Source organism: Oncorhynchus mykiss, chromosome Y, assembly GCF_013265735.2.
Source record: "Oncorhynchus mykiss isolate Arlee chromosome Y, USDA_OmykA_1.1, whole genome shotgun sequence".
In the NCBI taxonomy this organism is placed as follows: domain Eukaryota; kingdom Metazoa; phylum Chordata; class Actinopteri; order Salmoniformes; family Salmonidae; genus Oncorhynchus; species Oncorhynchus mykiss.
Window position 1 is genome coordinate 47,042,155 of NC_048593.1, and position 18,928 is coordinate 47,061,082.

Consider the following 18,928-nt stretch of genomic DNA (forward strand, 5'->3'; position numbering starts at 1 on the left):
GGAACAGGTTGGGAACTAGAGAGGAACAGGATGTGACCTAGAAAGGAACAGGATGTGACCTAGAGAGGAACAGGTTGGGAACTAGAGAGGAACAGGATGTGACCTAGAAAGGAACAGGATGTGACCTAGAGAGTAACAGGATGGGAACTAGAGAGGAACAGGATGTGACCTAGAGAGGAACAGGATGTGACCTAGAGAGGTACAGGTTGGGAACTAGAGAGGAACCAGACAGGAGCATCAACGTGTCCAAGCAACGGTTTTTAAGGTGAAGGGTTAAATGTTGGGACGGACTCCGGGTGAGGGATTAGAGCTGGGCTGGGGGAAAGAGCTCCCAGGTGTGGTCTGTTATTGGTGGGGAGTGAGGGGTGAGTTTAGGTTTCTATGTGAGATGTCTCTGTGTCTGGGTAGGGACAGTGGGGCAGTGAGATAATGAGATAGTGAGATAATGAGGCTAAGGGCAGTGGGACAGTGGGATAATGAGGCTAAGGGCAGTGGAACTGTGGGATAATGAGGTTAAGGACAGTAGGATAATGAGGTTAAGGGTAGTGGGGAAGTGGGATAATGAGGTTAAGGGCAGTGGGATAATGAGGGTAACGGCAGCGGGGCAGTGGAATAATGAGGATAAGGGCAGTGGGACAATGAGGTTAACAGCAGCGGGGCAGTGGGATAATGAGGATAAGGGCAGTGGGATAATGAGGATAACAGCAGCGGGGCAGTGGAATAATGAGGGTAAGGGCAGTGGGATAATGAAGATAATGGCAGTGGGGCAATGGGATAATGAGGTTAAGGGCAGTGGGATAATGAGGTTAAGGGCAGTGGGATAATGAGGCTAACGGCAGTGGGGCAGTGGGATAATGAGGTTAAGGGCAGTGGGATAATGAGGTTAAGGGCAGTGGGATAATGAGGTTAAGGGCAGCAGGATAATGAGGTTAAGGGCAGAGGGATAATGAGGTTAAGGGCAGAGGGGCAGTGGGATAATGAGGATAACGGCAGTGGGGCAGTGGGATAATGAGGTTAAGGGCAGTGGGGCAGTGGGATAATGAGGTTAAGGGCAGTGGGACAGTGGGATAATGAGGTTAAGGGCAGTGGGATAATGAGGTTAAGGGCAGTGGGATAATGAGGATAACGGCAGGGGGCAGTGGGATAATGAGGATAACGGCAGGGGGCAGTGGGATAATGAGGTTAAGGGCAGTGGGATAACGAGGATAACGGCAGGGGGCAGTAGGATAATGAGGTTAAGGGCAGTGGGACAGTGGGATAATGAGGATAACGACAGGGGGTAGTGGGATAATGAGGTTAAGGGCAGGGGGCAGTGGGATAATGAGGTTAAGGGCAGTGGGATAATGAGGATAACGGCAGGGGGGCAGTGGGATAATGAGGCAGTGGGGCGTTTCTATGTGACTAATATAGAGGTGTATCTGTGTCTGAGTAAGGACACAGTGAGGTTGGTTTTAGGGTTGGGGGCATTAGGGTTCTATAGGGGTTCAGGTCTGGATGCTTCCTGTGTGACTCACTAATGTAGAGGTGTCTCTGTGTCTGCCAGCAGTCCTGAAGGTCGTGGACGAACGGGTGACGCACCTGACGCTGAGGACAAAGGTCACAGGTCAGCCTAAGAGTAATCTCGGTGAAGTAAAATTCTCGAGAAAGTTTGTCATTTCCTGTTTTATTTCTGGGGGGAAATGTTGCTAACAATTGTGATTACCGTTGTGCGAAGGAAGGAAGCAAAGTTTCCCTCTCAAAAGGAAAGTCTTGGTCAAAAGTGCTCCTTCTGCTAATTTCACCCGTGTTTATCATGAACAACACCTCTACTGTGTTTATCATGAACAACACCTCTAATGTGTTTATCATGAACAACACCTCTACTGTGTGTTTCACCCGTGTTTATCATGAACAACACCTCTACTGTGTGTTTCACCCGTGTTTATCATGAACAACACCTCTACTGTGTTTATCATGAACAACACCTCTACTGTGTGTTTCACCCGTGTTTATCATGAACAACACCTCTAATGTGTTTATCATGAACAACACCTCTACTGTGTGTTTCACCCGTGTTTATCATGAACAACACCTCTACTATGTGTATCATGAACAACACCTCTACTGTGTTTATCATGAACAACACCTCTACTGTGTTTATCACGAACAACACCTCTACTGTGTTTATCATGAACAACACCTCTACTGTGTGTTTCACCCGTGTTTATCATGAACAACACCTCTACTGTGTTTATCATGAACAACACCTCTACTGTGTGTTTCACCCGTGTTTATCATGAACAACACCTCTACTGTGTGTTTCACCCGTGTTTATCATGAACAACACCTCTACTGTGTTTATCATGAACAACACCTCTACTATGTTTATCATGAACAACACCTCTACTGTGTTTATCATGAACAACACCTCTACTGTGTTTATCATGAACAACACCTCTACTGTGTTTATCATGAACAACACCTCTACTGTGTTTATCATGAACAACACCTCTACTGTGTTTATCATGAACAACACCTCTACTGTGTTTATCATGAACAACACCTCTACTGTGTTTATCATGAACAACACCTCTACCGTGTTTATCATGAACAACACCTCTACCGTGTTTATCATGAACAACACCTCTACCGTGTTTATCATGAACAACACCTCTACCGTGTTTATCATGAACAACACCTCTACTATGTTTATCATGAACAACACCTCTACCGTGTTTATCATGAACAACACCTCTACCGTGTTTATCATGAACAACACCTCTACCGTGTTTATCATGAACAACACCTCTACCGTGTTTATCATGAACAACACCTCTACCGTGTTTATCATGAACAACACCTCTACCGTGTTTATCATGAACAACACCTCTACCGTGTTTATCATGAACAACACCTCTACCGTGTTTATCATGAACAACACCTCTACCGTGTTTATCATGAACAACACCTCTACCGTGTTTATCATGAACAACACCTCTACCGTGTTTATCATGAACAACACCTCTACTATGTTTATCATGAACAACACCTCTACCGTGTTTATCATGAACAACACCTCTACCGTGTTTATCATGAACAACACCTCTACCGTGTTTATCATGAACAACACCTCTACCGTGTTTATCATGAACAACACCTCTACCGTGTTTATCATGAACAACACCTCTACTGTGTTTATCATGAACAACACCTCTACCGTGTTTATCATGAACAACACCTCTACTGTGTTTATCATGAACAACACCTCCACTGTGTGTTTCACCTGTGTTTATCATGAACAACACCTCCACTGTGTGTTTCACCTGTGTTTATCATGAACAACACCTCTACTGTGTTTATCATGAACAACACCTCTACCGTGTTTATCATGAACAACACCTCTACCGTGTTTATCATGAACAACACCTCTACTATGTTTATCATGAACAACACCTCTACCGTGTTTATCATGAACAACACCTCTACTATGTTTATCATGAACAACACCTCTACCGTGTTTATCATGAACAACACCTCTACCGTGTTTATCATGAACAACACCTCTACCGTGTTTATCATGAACAACACCTCTACCGTGTTTATCATGAACAACACCTCTACCGTGTTTATCATGAACAACACCTCTACCGTGTTTATCATGAACAACACCTCTACTGTGTTTATCATGAACAACACCTCTACCGTGTTTATCATGAACAACACCTCTACCGTGTTTATCATGAACAACACCTCTACCGTGTTTATCATGAACAACACCTCTACCGTGTTTATCATGAACAACACCTCTACCGTGTTTATCATGAACAACACCTCTACCGTGTTTATCATGAACAACACCTCTACCGTGTTTATCATGAACAACACCTCTACTATGTTTATCATGAACAACACCTCTACTGTGTTTATCACGAACAACACCTCTACCGTGTTTATCATGAACAACACCTCTACCGTGTTTATCATGAACAACACCTCTACCGTGTTTATCATGAACAACACCTCTACTATGTTTATCATGAACAACACCTCTACCGTGTTTATCATGAACAACACCTCTACCGTGTTTATCATGAACAACACCTCTACCGTGTTTATCACGAACAACACCTCTACCGTGTTTATCATGAACAACACCTCTACCGTGTTTATCATGAACAACACCTCTACCGTGTTTATCATGAACAACACCTCTACCGTGTTTATCATGAACAACACCTCTACTGTGTTTATCATGAACAACACCTCTACTGTGTTTATCATGAACAACACCTCTACCGTGTTTATCATGAACAACACCTCCACTGTGTGTTTCACCTGTGTTTATCATGAACAACACCTCCACTGTGTGTTTCACCTGTGTTTATCATGAACAACACCTCTACTGTGTTTATCATGAACAACACCTCTACCGTGTTTATCATGAACAACACCTCTACCGTGTTTATCATGAACAACACCTCTACTATGTTTATCATGAACAACACCTCTACCGTGTTTATCATGAACAACACCTCTACTATGTTTATCATGAACAACACCTCTACCGTGTTTATCATGAACAACACCTCTACCGTGTTTATCATGAACAACACCTCTACCGTGTTTATCATGAACAACACCTCTACCGTGTTTATCATGAACAACACCTCTACCGTGTTTATCATGAACAACACCTCTACCGTGTTTATCATGAACAACACCTCTACCGTGTTTATCATGAACAACACCTCTACCGTGTTTATCATGAACAACACCTCTACCGTGTTTATCATGAACAACACCTCTACCGTGTTTATCATGAACAACACCTCTACCGTGTTTATCACGAACAACACCTCTACCGTGTTTATCACGAACAACACCTCTACCGTGTTTATCATGAACAACACCTCTACCGTGTTTATCATGAACAACACCTCTACCGTGTTTATCATGAACAACACCTCTACTGTGTTTATCATGAACAACACCTCTACCGTGTTTATCATGAACAACACCTCTACCGTGTTTATCATGAACAACACCTCTACCGTGTTTATCATGAACAACACCTCTACCGTGTTTATCATGAACAACACCTCTACTATGTTTATCATGAACAACACCTCTACCGTGTTTATCATGAACAACACCTCTACCGTGTTTATCATGAACAACACCTCTACCGTGTTTATCATGAACAACACCTCTACCGTGTTTATCATGAACAACACCTCTACCGTGTTTATCATGAACAAATAACAAAAAGCAAAAAAATATTCACGTTCTGATCTTAGTTCCTTTGTTTTGTCTTCGTGTTAGTTGGTGAGTTGGGGTGGGCAGTCTATGTTCGTTTTTCTAGGTTGTGTTTATGTGTTTGGCCTGGTATGGTTCTCAATCAGAGGCAGGTGTCGTTAGTTGTCTCTGATTGAGAATCATACTTAGGTAGCCTTTTCCCACCTGTGTTTTGTGGGTGAATGTTTTCTGTTTAGTGTCTGTCACCTTTCAGAACTGTTTCGTTTCTCCGTTGTTACTTTGTTTAGTGTTCTGTTGAATAAATTAACATGGACACGCACCACGCTGCATGTTGGTCCGATCTCTCCTACTCCTCCTCAGACGAGGACGACGAACGTTACAATGCAGCCAATTCTGACTTTGTGGCTGTGGAATCTAGTAGAAAGCGTTTATCATCCACACACGGGGTTGAAATCACCGCCCCAGTTTAAGCACCTCCTTTCACCAATCCTGACTCGTCCAAATAATCAATGACGAAAACCCGAAACCAACTGATAACGCTCGAGGTACTTGTACATGTAGGTAGGGGTAAAGTGACTATGTATAGATAATAAACAGCGAGTATCAGCAGTATAACAGTGTGTATAGCTAGTCACGACCCTGTCTAAACCACTATAACAGCGTGTATAGCTAGCACGACCCTGTCTAAACCACTATAACAGTGTGTATAGCTAGTCTCGACCCACGACCCTGTCTAAACCAGTATACAGTGTGTATAGCTAGTAACGACCCACGACCCTGTCTAAACCAGTATACAGTGTGTATAGCTAGTAACGACCCTGTCTAAACCACTATAACAGCGTGTATAGCTAGCACGACCCTGTCTAAACCACTATAACAGTGTGTATAGCTAGTCACGACCCACGACTCTGTCTAAACCACTATAAATGTGTATAACTAGTAACGACCCACAACCCTGTCTAAACCACTATAACAGTGTGTGTAGCTAGTCACGACCCATGACCCTGTCTAAACCAGTATACAGTGTGTCTAACTAGTAACGGCTAGTGCAACAAGTACAGACAGCACTCTACAACACATATACAGCATCCGACCCACCTGAAGAGCATGACCTCTCTCTCTCTCTCTCTCTGACCCATCTGTACAGCACGTCCTCTCTCTCTCTCTGACCCACCTGTAGAGCATGACCTCTCTCTCTCTCTCTCTCTGACCCACCTGTAGAGCATGACCTCTCTCTCTCTCTCTGACCCACCTGTAGAGCACGTCCTCTCTCTCTCTGACCCACCTGTAGAGCATGACCTCTCTCTCTCTCTCTCTCTGACCCACCTGTAGAGCGCGACCTCTCTCTCTCTGACCCACCTGTACAGTACAACCTCTTTCTCTCTGACCCAGCTGTACAGCACAACCTCTCTCTCTCTGACCCACCTGTACAGCACAACCTCTCTCTCTCTCTGACCCACCTGTAGAGCACGACCTCTCTCTCTCTTGACCCACCTTTAGAGCACGACCTCTCTCTCTCTGACCCACCTGTAGAGCACGACCTCTCTCTCTCTGACCCACCTGTAGAGCACGACCTCTCTCTCTCTCTCTCTGACCCACCTGTACAGCACAACCTCTCTCTCTCTCTGACCCACCTGTAGAGCACAACCTCTCTCTCTCTCTGACCCACCTGTAGAGCACGACCTTTCTCTCTCTCTCTCTGACCCACCTGTAGAGCACAACCTCTCTCTCTCTCTGACCCACCTGTAGAGCACGACCTTTCTCTCTCTCTCTCTGACCCACCTGTACAGCACAACCTCTCTCTCTCTCTGACCCACCTGTAGAGCACGACCTCTCTCTCTCTCACCTGTACTATAACTTCTTCTTTAGACTGTTCCAGAACGCCCAGCCTCAGGATCTCTGACTTAGGGATTACCTGAGAACACACACAGACACAGACACAGAGACACACACACACACACACACACACACACACACACACACACACACACACACACACACACACACACACACACACACACACACACACAGATGATGTGAGCATGGGATGACATTAACATGTAGTACACAGCGATTCTTCTCATAGACAGTCCAGTTATCTGCCATTCAGCTAGTTTATATATATATACAAAAGTATGTGGACACCCCTTAAAATTAATGGATTCTGCTATTTCAGCCACACCTGTTGCCGACAGGTGTATAAAATCGAGCACACAGCCATGCAATCTCCGTAGACAAACATTGGCAGTAGAATGGCCTTATTGAAGAGCTCAGTGACTTTCAACGAGGCACCAGCATAGGATGCCACCTTAGTCTGACGGACTAATCGGGGTTTGGCAGATGCCAGGAGAACGCTACCTGCCCCAATTCATAGTGCCAACTGTAAAGTTTGGTGGAGAAGGAATAATGGTCTGGGGCTGTTTTTCATGGTTCAGGCCTCTTAGTTCCAGTGAAGGGAAATCTTAACGCTACAGCATACAATTACTATTTTAGACTATTTTGTGCTTGCAACTTTGTGGCAACAGTTTGGGGAAGGCCCTTTCCTGTTTCAGCATGACAAAGCAAGTTCAAACCCCCGAGCTGATAAGGTGCAAATCTGTCGTTCTGCCCCTGAACAGGCAGTTAACCCACTGTTCCTAGGCCGTCATTGAAAATAAGATTTTTTTTTTTCCTATTTTCCTAAAATAAGAACTTGCCTAGTTAAATAAAGGTAAAATAAAAAAATATAGAAATTATTTGTCGAGATCGGTGTGGAAGAACTTGACTGGCCTGCACAGAGCCCTGACCTCAACCCCATCAAACACCTTTGGGGTGAATTGGAACACCGACTGCGAGCCAGTCCTAATCGCCCCACATCAGTGACCGACCTCACTAATGCTCTACTGGCTGAATGGAAGCAAGTCCCGACAGCAATGTTCCAACATCTAGTGGAAAGCCTTCCCAGAAGAGTGGAGGCTGTTATAGCAGCAATGTTCCAACATCTAGTGGAAAGCCTTCCCAGAAGAGTGGAGGCTGTTATAGCAGCAATGTTCCAACATCTAGTGGAAAGCCTTCCCAGAAGAGTGGAGGCTGTTATAGCAGCAATGTTCCAACATCTAGTGGAAAGCCTTCCCAGAGGAGTGAAGGCTGTTATAGCAGCAAAGGGGGACCAACTCCATATTAATGCCCATGATTTTGGAATGAGATGTTTGATGAACAGGTGTCCACATACTTTTGGTCTGTAGTGTATATGATATGCATGCGAGTGTAAAGTGCTATTGGAGGGTTACCTTGACAGCGTAGGTTTTCTGCTTGGCCTTGTCCTTCACCTTCAGAATGGGACCAAAGGATCCTTTGGCGATATATCCCAACACCTGGAACAAGAGAGAGGAGGTGGGAAGAGTCTCCAAAACCCTACAGTGTCTAGGGTCTGGTTTCAATAGAGAGAAATAGTAATGGCCTCTGTAATGAAAACTAATGGGACTGTAGAGACTGTTGGCATTAATATCCAGGCTGTAATGAAAACTAATGGGACTGTAGAGACTGTTGGCATTCATATCCAGGCTGTAATGAAAACTAATGGGACTGTAGAGACTGTTGGCATTCATATCCAGGCTGTAATGAAAACTAATGGGACTGTAGAGACTATGTTGGCATTAATATCCAGGCTGTGATGAAAACTAATGGGACTGTAGAGACTATGTTGGCATTCATATCCAGGCTGTAATGAAAACTAATGGGACTGTAGAGACTATGTTGGCATTCATATCCAGGCTGTAATGAAAACTAATGGGACTGTAGAGACTATGTTGGCATTAATATCCGGGGTGTAAACTACGTTTCTATTCAAGTGTTGATTGACATGGTAATAGTAATAGTAATAGTATGGTAATAGTAATAGTATTGACATGGTAATGATGCTGTATGTTACATTGTGACGTGTCGCGATGGCGCTAAAATAAGGTAAAGTGTACGGAACACCGCGATGTACGGAAGTTCGTTAGCTGTCATTACCATCGTGTCATTTTTTGTTCGAGCTGGTAAGCAGAAAGCTAACGAACAGGACTAGCGTGGCTAGTTTGCGCGGTCGCCGTAGCGACGTGAAGATGTTTTGCGACTCATGTGGTAGTTCCATCCTCGGACAGTCAACTGACTTATTTACAATCCATTAAGGTCATATTAAAGGAAGGAGTGTTGACTGTTATTTAGTTGATGAGTGATGTTCTGTCCATCCTCAGGGTCGTCTCGTGTTTTCACCTGAGCTCTTGCCGTTCAGGCAGGCAGAAATGTACGACGTAGAACTGTGTGGTAAAGGTCTCTCTCGCTACACTGGCAGTTCATAGAAATACAACTTCTAGATGGTGAAAACGTCTGTCATACATGTCAGATTACAATACTGGCGGGAGGTTATCTTCTCTCTCCAACGAGCCATTGATCATATTTCTACCTCAATAAATGTGTCATTTAACAGAGGGTCCACCACATGTTCTCCTATTTGCCTGCTCAGTCCAGGGTGCGTTGCATTGTGCTGCCCAGTGGCTCCACCCTCGCCAGGACGGGCTAAGGACTGTGTCTGTTTCCTAACAGAGGTCCTAATCCAAAGGCAGCTGCCGACCTGGCAACATCACGTGATAACGCATTCCATCGAGCACGTCTGTTACCACTCTAGCCACCAAAGCAGCGTGAGCAACTAGTGCTGGGTATTCAGTGTTCCAACTGACACGAATAACAAGTAACAGAATGGATCTCCTCACCACCTGTTCATGAATGAACCAGAAGAATAATCCTACGGTCATATTGCTTGGTGATACAGGCTACGATCCTTTAGGATAGCTAAATACCCTATTTTACTGACTGTTTAAGACTGATTAATAGCCATAATAGTGGTGTTTTACTTTGAAGATAACACCGCATTAGGGTTAGGCTTGTGATTCATTCATACAACGATCACACCCGTGCATATTACTACATAACAATGACGTTCAAGATATCATGGTTTTATAATTAAGCAATAAGGCCAGAGGAGGTGTGGTATATGGCCAATTTACCACGGCTAAGGTCTGTTTTTTTAGGCACAACGCCCAGGGCATTAGATGGATGAACTGTAGTCACCAGATGCCCAAGCCATCTAACCAAATCCCGAGATACTTATAGGAGGTCACCCTATCAATTTGCTGGTGTAACGCTCGTCTGAAGAAGAGGACCGCAGCGCAGCGTGGTACGTCTTCATGATTATTTATTCAAACTGAACACTGAAACAAAACAAACAAAGTGGAACAAAACAGTTCTGTCTGGTGCAGAAACACAAAACAGAAAACAACTACCCACAAACCACAGGTGGGAAAAAGCTGCCTAAGTATGATTCTTAATCAGAGACAACGATAGACAGAAAACATAGAAATAAAGAAACTAGAATGCCCAACCTAATCACCAAAATAGAGAATAAAAGCCTCTCTATGGCCAGGGCGTGACAGCTGGCCATTTATAGTTCAAATCTGCAATTGACTCCATCTGTCTACTTCCAGAGAAGAGAAAACTATTACATTTTGTTTTCAATTTCCAAATAAGCTGCCTTTGAATAACATCAAAGGCCAACTGTAAGTCCTGAAAAGCTTTATCAATATTAGATGCTCTAGAATCAATAATTGTGTCATCGGCATACAGATGGAGATTTGCAGAGTCAACAGTCTTCCCTTTATCATTCATATACAGTGTAAAAAGGATCGGACCTAAAATGGAGCCCTGGGGAACTCCTTTTGTAAGCCTTGTAAACTCCTGAGCTACACACTGTGTTCTGTCAGAAAGGTAGTTCTGGAACCAATCCAACCCATCAACACTTAAACCAACCTTTTTTAGTCTATACAACAGCAGGGCGTGGTCAACAGTGTTGAAGGCCAACAACAGGGCATGGTCAACAGCAGAGCATGGTCAACAGTGTTGAAGGTGGTATTGTTCTCTCTCACGTTCAGTACGCTTCTCCTGTTTGTTCATCTGTATCGGTCCCTTCTACACCTGCTTCCTGGTGGATATGTTACAATATGAGTGAGGATCAGCAATGATCTCTGCACCATTTGTTTGTTTAAATAAGGGTTTAATTGATCCGGACCAGCTGCTTACTTTATATCAATAGATTTGAGTGCCTTTACAACTTCTGAAAACTCAATCTCTGTAAAAGGAAATAGATGAACCATAGACCAGCATGCGGCAATTTCATTCACAGACTCATTCGAGATGTTAGGATTGAGTTCATTGTCAAATAAATACCCAGCTTTAACAAAATGCTCATTAAACATGGCAAGCAGTTTATTCTTGTCTGCCACATCCATTGAATCTGAGGACAATTTTAGCAGGAGACCAGTTTGTGTTCGCATTCATGGATTTAATGGTTTTCAATCATTTCGTTATTGAGGTTTGCCTTGGTAGATTCATAATAGAAGCTTTTTTACATTTCCGTATCTCAGTACCCTGAATAACTGCCATTCAGCCTGGGAATTACCCTTTCTGGCTTTGGCCCATTGTGTATTTCTGGATCAAATCAGATAATTCCCCTGTAAACCAGGGATTGTCTCTACCTCTTACCCAGTACTTTTTGAGAGGGGCGTGTTTATCACAGATAGTAGAAAACATGGAATGAAAATAGGAGAAATCCTCTTCGATATCTGTAATAAGGGCCCTCCTCTCCTAGTTACATGTATAACGTTCATACAGGAATGTCTGCTCACAGAACTGCCTAAAAGGTCGTTTGGCTATGAACCGAGACGGCACTTTAGGGATTTCACCCCGTGGGTCTGGTCAATGTGCCCAGTGTGTGGGTCTGGTCAATGTGCCCAGTGTGTGGGTCTGGTCAATGTGCCCAGTGTGTGGGTCTGGTCAATGTGCCCAGTGTGTGGGTCTGGTCAATGTGCCCAGTGTGTGGGTCTGGTCAATGTGCCCAGTGTGTGGGTCTGGTCAATGTGCCCAGTGTGTGGGTCTGGTCAATGTGCCCAGTGTGTGGGTCTGGTCAATGTGCCCAGTGTGTGGGTCTGGTCAATGTGCCCAGTGTGTGAGTCTGGTCAATGTGCCCAGTGTGTGAGTCTGGTCAATGTGCCCAGTGTGTGGGTCTGGTCAATGTGCCCAGTGTGTGAGTCTGGTCAATGTGCCCAGTGTGTGAGTCTGGTCAATGTGCCCAGTGTGTGGGTCTGGTCAATGTGCCCAGTGTGTGGGTCTGGTCAATGTGCCCAGTGTGTGGGTCTGGTCAATGTGCCCAGTGTGTGGGTCTGGTCAATGTGCCCAGTGTGTGGGTCTGGTCAATGTGCCCAGTGTGTGAGTCTGGTCAATGTGCCCAGTGTGTGAGTCTGGTCAATGTGCCCAGTGTGTGGGTCTGGTCAATGTGCCCAGTGTGTGGGTCTGGTCAATGTGCCCAGTGTGTGGGTCTGGTCAATGTGCCCAGTGTGTGGGTCTGGTCAATGTGCCCAGTGTGTGGGTCTGGTCAATGTGCCCAGTGTGTGGGTCTGGTCAATGTGCCCAGTGTGTGGGTCTGGTCAATGTGTGTGCCTGTGTGTGTGTGTGTGTGTGTCTGTCTGTGTGTGTGTGTGTCTGTCTGTGTGTGTGCTTGTCCTACCTGGAAGTGTTGATGTCCTGGTACAGCTCTGTGAGGGAACTCAGGGAGGAACATGGATATAAAGCCAGGCAGACTCCACTCTGCTCTCAGTCTATCTGGCCCTCCTCCCCCTAACACCTGGTCCGGGATAGGCGGGGCCTTATCTCTGATCATCCTCCGATGGCCGAGCCGCAGGGTGGGAGGGGCCAGGCGACAGAGGCTTGCAGGGATGGACAGACCAACGGAGGAAAATAATCCTCTCCATCCTGTAGAACATTGAGTCTCTTCTCTTTCCCCTGACCCTGCTGGGGGTCTCTGTGGAGGGGGTGGAGAGAGGAGGGGGTGGAGAGAGGACGAGGGGGGTAGGTATGAGACATAATGGGGAGGAGACATAGAATCAATTCCAAACAGCCGTAAACTTGGCCCCCAAGCCCGTTTCTATAGATCTGACAAAATGTTTATCACGCGTAGTAGAGGCTACCCTACCACAATCCCCTTCGGAGGGGGGATGAATGAGCCAATTGGAAGTTGGGGATGATTAGGTGACCATCATGGTATGAGGGACAGTTTGGGAATTTAGCCAGGACACCAGGGTTAACACCCCTACTCTGACCACATAGAGTCAGGACACCAGGGTTAACACCCCTACTCTGACCACAGAGAGTCAGGACACCAGGGTTAACACCCCTACTCTGACCACAGAGAGTCAGGACACCAGGGTTAACACCCCTACTCTGACCACAGAGAGTCAGGACACCAGGGTTAACACCCCTACTCTGACCACAGAGAGTCAGGACACCAGGGTTAACACCCCTACTCTGACCACAAAGAGTCAGGACACCAGGGTTAACATCCCATCTGAAAGACAGCACCCTACACAGAGCAATGTCCCAATAACTGCCCTGGGGAATTTTTTAGACCAGAGGAAAGAGTCCCTCCTTACAGGCCCTCCAACATCACTTCCAGCAGCATCTGGTCTCCCATCCAGGGACCAACCAGGACCAACCCTGCTTAGCTTCAGAAGCAAGCCAGCAGTGGGATGCAACTGCTCCGTAGGTAAGCACCACGGTCTTGTAGTGGATGTGAGATTCTTCAGGAAGCCAGTGGAGTGTGCGGATGAGCGAGGTGACATGGGAGCACTTGGGAAGGTTGCATGCCTCATACAAGTTCTCATTTAACCAACCATGTATAGGTTATTCCAAGTTTCCGTGTGGCCTTTGAATAGCGTTAGTTGAAGCAGCGCTACCCCCCAACTGTTTCCCCCTGTTCTATTGGTTTCAGCGTGATATTGATGGGATTAACAAACAATTACAGTTACCACGTTGTCAACCCACTTGAATCAAAATGCAACACTTCAAAATGCAGCTAGCTGTCTTCTACCAGTTGTTCTCTAACCTGTGAAGTACACATTATTCCCAGATTCTGTGTGGTTTCTGAGCTGTGTTAGTTTTAGCAGGACGTGCAACCTCATCCCCCCCCCACTGGCGCAATGAGTGATTGGCGTTTCTCTTTCTGTTTTGGTGACCCCCGTTTCAAAATGCAACATTCCAAAATGTTCTGCAGGTTGTCTTCCAACCAGGGTAACTATCTCCAGTTTCCACAGGGTTTTTGAGTTGTGGTAGTTTCAACAACGCATATCCCTCCGCTAAATCGATGAGTGATTTATGGCCACTTCAAAACAACAGGGTTTTTGGTGTGCAGTTTATAAGGTTAATAATACAAATTAACGTAACATGATCACTACCGGTCAAACGTTTCATAATGACACCTACTCATTCAAGAGTTTTTCTTTATTTGGACTATTTTCTACATTGTAGAAAAATACTGCAGACATCAAAACTATGAAATAACACATATGGAATCATGTAGTAACCAAAAAAGTGTTAAACAAATCAAAATATATTTTATATTTCAGATTCTTCAAAGTAACCACCCTTTGCCTTGATGACAGCTTTCCACACTCTTGGTTAATTTGTGGAATTTATTTTCTTCTTAATGCATTTGAGCCAATCAGTTGTGTTGTGACAAGGTAGGGGTGGTATTCAGAAGATAGCCCTACTTGGTAAAAGACCAAGTCCATATTATGGCACGAACAGCTCAAATAAGCAAAGAGAAATGACAGTCCATTAGTTTAAGACATGAAGGTCAGTCAAAGCGTAACATTTCAAGAACTTTGAAAGTTTCTTCAAATAGAGTTACCAGCCTGAGAAATTGCAGCCCAAATTGCAGCCTACATGACCCTGCTGGTCATCTATGAACATTTGAACGTCTTGGCCATGTTCTGTTATAATCTCCACCCGGCACAGCCAGAAGAGGACTGGCCACCCCTCATAGCCTGGTTCCTCTCTAGGTTTCTTCCTAGGTTTTGGCCTTTCTAGGGAGTTTTTCCTAGCCACAGAGCTTCTACACCTGCATTGCTTGCTGTTTGTGGTTTTAGGCTGGGTTTCTGTACAGCACTTTGAGATATCAGCTGATGTAAGAAGGGCTTTATAAATACATTTGATTTGAATTTGATTTGAAATAGTTCAAGTAACAGACACATCTCAACATCAACTGTTCAGAGGAGACTGTAAATTGCTGTAAAGAAAGCACTACAAAAGACACCAATAAGAAGTAGAGACTTGCTTGGGCCAAGAAACACAAGAAATGGACATTAGACCAGTGGAAATTTGTCTATTGGTCTGGAGTCCAAATTTGAGATGTTAGGTTCCAACCGCCATGTCTTTGTGAGACGTGTTGTGGGTGAGCAGATGATCTCTGCATGTGTATTTCCCACCGTGAAGCATGGAGGAGGTGTTATGGCCTGGGGGTGCTTTGCTGGTGACACTGTCTGCGATTTGTTTCGAATTCAAGGCACACTTAACTAGCATGGCTACCACAGCATTCTGCAGCGATACGCCATCCCATCTGGTTTGTGCTTAGTGGGACTATCATTTGTTTTTCAAACAGGACAATGACCCAACACAGCCTGGAAATATTTTACCAAGAAGGAGAGTAATGGAGTGCTGCATCAGATGACCTGCCCTCAAACAAATCACCCAACCTCAAACAAATTGAGATGGTTTGGGTTGAGTCGGACCGCAGAGTGAAGGAAAAGCAGCCAACAAGTGCTCAGCATATGTGGGAACTCCTTCAAACTTTTGGAAAGGCATTCCAGGTGATGCTAATTGAGGGAATGCCTATAGTGTGCAAAGCTGTGGCAATTTGAAGAATCTCAAATATAAAATATATTTTGTTTTGTTTAACAGTTTTTTTGGTTACTACATGATTCCATATGTGTTATTTCATAGTTTTTTTTTTTTGTGAATTTTACCCCTTTTTCTCCCCAATTTTGTGGTATCCAATTGTTGTAGTAGCTACTATCTTGTCTCATCGCTACAACTCCCGTACGGGCTCGGGAGAGACGAAGGTTGAAAGCCATGCGTCCTCCGATACACAACCCAACTGCTTCTTAACACAGCGCACATCCAACCCGGAAGCCAGCCGCACCAATGCGCCGGAGGAAACACCAACATGTGGAAGAAGGTGCTCTGGTCAGATGAAACCAAAATTGAACTTTTTGGCAACAATGCAAAACGTTATGTTTGGCGTAAAAGCAACACAGCTGAACACACCAACCCCACTGTCAAACATGGTGGTGGCAGCATCATGGTTTGGGCCTGCTTTTCTTCAGCAGGGACAGGGAAGATGGTTAAAATTGATGGGAAGATGGATGGAGCCAAATACAGGACCATTCTGGAAGAAAACCTGATGGAGTCTGCAAAAGACCTGAGACTGGGACGGAGATTTGTCTTCCAACAAGACAATGATCCAAAACATAAAGCAAAATCTACAATGGAATGGTTCAAAAATAAACATATCCAGGTGTTAGAATGGCCAAGTCAAAGTCCAGACCTGAATCCAATCGAGAATCTGTGGAAAGAACTGAAAACTGCTGTTCACAAATGCTCTCCATCCAACCTCACTGAGCTCGAGCTGTTTTGCAAGGAGGAATGGGAAAAAAATTCAGTCTCTCGATGTGCAAAACTGATAGAGACATACCCCAAGCGACTTACAGCTGTAATCGCAGCAAAAGGTGGCGCTACAAAGTATTAACTTAAGGGGGCTGAATAATTTTGCACGCCCAATTTTTCAGTTTTTGATTTGTTAAAAAAGTTTGAAATATCCAATAAATGTCGTTCCACTTCATGATTGTGTCCCACTTGTTGTTGATTCTTCACAAAAAAATACAGTTTTATATCTTTATGTTTGAAGCCTGAAATGTGGCAAAAGGTCGCAAAGTTCAAGGGGGCCGAATACTTTCGCAAGGCACTGTATATATATATATATATATATATATATATATATATATATATATATATATATATATATATATATATATATATATGCACAGCAGATTAATGTAGGCTAAGCGTTCTGCGCATTACAGTTGTATGTTCATTCATGATGTGAGTATTATAATCTGTAGAGAACAGAGCCATCATCCATCCAGAACAACACGACCAGGCCACATACTGTTATTATCACACTATTACTGGGAAGGCTACATCTGAATGTTTTATTTATTTTTGCTTTTGTTTTTATTTGTACCGTTATTTAACTAAGCAAGCAACCTTTAAAAAATTACAAAATGTTTACCTTATTTAACTAGGCAAGTCAGTTCAGAAAAAAATCTTATTTTCAATGACGGCCTAGGAACAGTGGGTTAACTGCCTGTTCAGGGGCAGAAGGACAGATTTTTACCTTGTCAACTCGGGGATTCGATCTAGCAACCTTTCAGTTACTAGTCCAATGCTCTAACCACTAGGCTACCTGCCACCCTAAATAACACCCCTAGTTAATATACTACATATTGCAATAATGTAACATAGGATAATATTATAAGATTACATGGACAGATCCTAGATCAGCACTCTACTGTGTGATGCTTTGTGGATATGTGCCCTGATCTCATGCACTGAGAGTGAAACAGTATGAGTAGCTAACTATATGAGCTGGTGTCTTATGTTTAATTAATAAGTTAAACCCCAACAACTCTCACTGATGCTGATGCAGTCATAGTCAGAGAAGTTTCAGCGTCAAGGACGTCCAGGGAACCCCCCGCAGCGGTATACCTGTCGCCCACTACCTGAGAGAGAGGAAGAGTCCTGCTATTTCACCTTGCTGGCTTTACTGGCGTCCGCCCCCATCTGGTCTGTCTCTCTCAGCTTGTTGTCATCCACCACGACACTGCTTCTTCATCATCCTGCTAGCATCATCACCCTCCTCATCCTCGCCCTCACTCACACACAATCCGCAGCCTGCGCAACACACACACACGGGTTCTCTGTGCCCCGGCGACTACACTATGGCCAGCCGTCGGTAGGTAAAACATTAGTAGCTAGTACTTCCTAAAGTCTTCCACCGTGTTGTCGTCGTCGATAGCAGACAGAGCAGATTAGGCGACATAAACAAAATAATCCCTTCTGTAGGTCACGTCACCTCTACATCCGCCCACATGGCGCTTATCCAATCAGACTGGGAGCCCGTTGCGTTAGACCCGCCCCATTCTCTCTCCCCGGCCCCGCCCTCTGAAAGGAGATTCTATCTTCATGAACTCTTGAATTATTTATAATACAGACAAAACACAATAAAGACAATTTACCGTGATAAAAAGGAATCGTGTTGATAAACTCTTGTAGATGACTGTTGTTCAGATGTTAATACAATGTCGTTGGCAGATTAAGTTGAAAAGAACAAATTAATCAATAAAGGTTTTTATATAGTTGAATCCCAACTGCAGTGGTCATTCATTTACAATGTAGCAGGCTGAGGCAGTAGGCTCTTCTCACTCTCATTAGTGATTCCTGGTCCCCTCAAATCAAAATCAAATAACATGTTTCTACAATCAAGTTGCAGAAACATTTCAAGGATGATCAAATGGAAGCAAGGATGCACCTGAGCTCAATTTACAGTATCATAGCAACGGGTCTGAATACTTATGTAAATGTGATTTCAGTTTATCATTTTTAATACATTTGCCAAAGAATTCTAAAAAACGTTTTTTGTTTTGTCATTATGGGATATTGTAAACAAAATATAGAAAAAGCCAAGGGGTCTGAATACTTTCCGAATGCACTGTAAAGTCTAGTGAAT

At 44.2% G+C, this 18,928-nt stretch overlaps 1 protein-coding gene across 1 annotated transcript in view; it reads right to left on the bottom strand.

The window, feature by feature from the left end:
• The window catches only part of rskrb (ribosomal protein S6 kinase related b), a 34,816-nt gene extending 16,535 nt beyond the window's left edge, over positions 1-18,281 (bottom strand). The window contains exons 1-5 of the mRNA XM_036967807.1: positions 17,953-18,281; positions 12,815-13,108; positions 8,505-8,588; positions 7,082-7,150; positions 1,515-1,584 (exon numbers count right to left, since the gene is read on the bottom strand). Coding sequence (XP_036823702.1) covers positions 1,515-1,584; positions 7,082-7,150; positions 8,505-8,588; positions 12,815-13,108; positions 17,953-17,982 — 547 coding nt within the window. The 5' untranslated portion in view covers positions 17,983-18,281. The remainder of the gene's footprint in view (positions 1-1,514; positions 1,585-7,081; positions 7,151-8,504; positions 8,589-12,814; positions 13,109-17,952) is intronic.
• Positions 18,282-18,928: the final 647 nt, after the last annotated feature.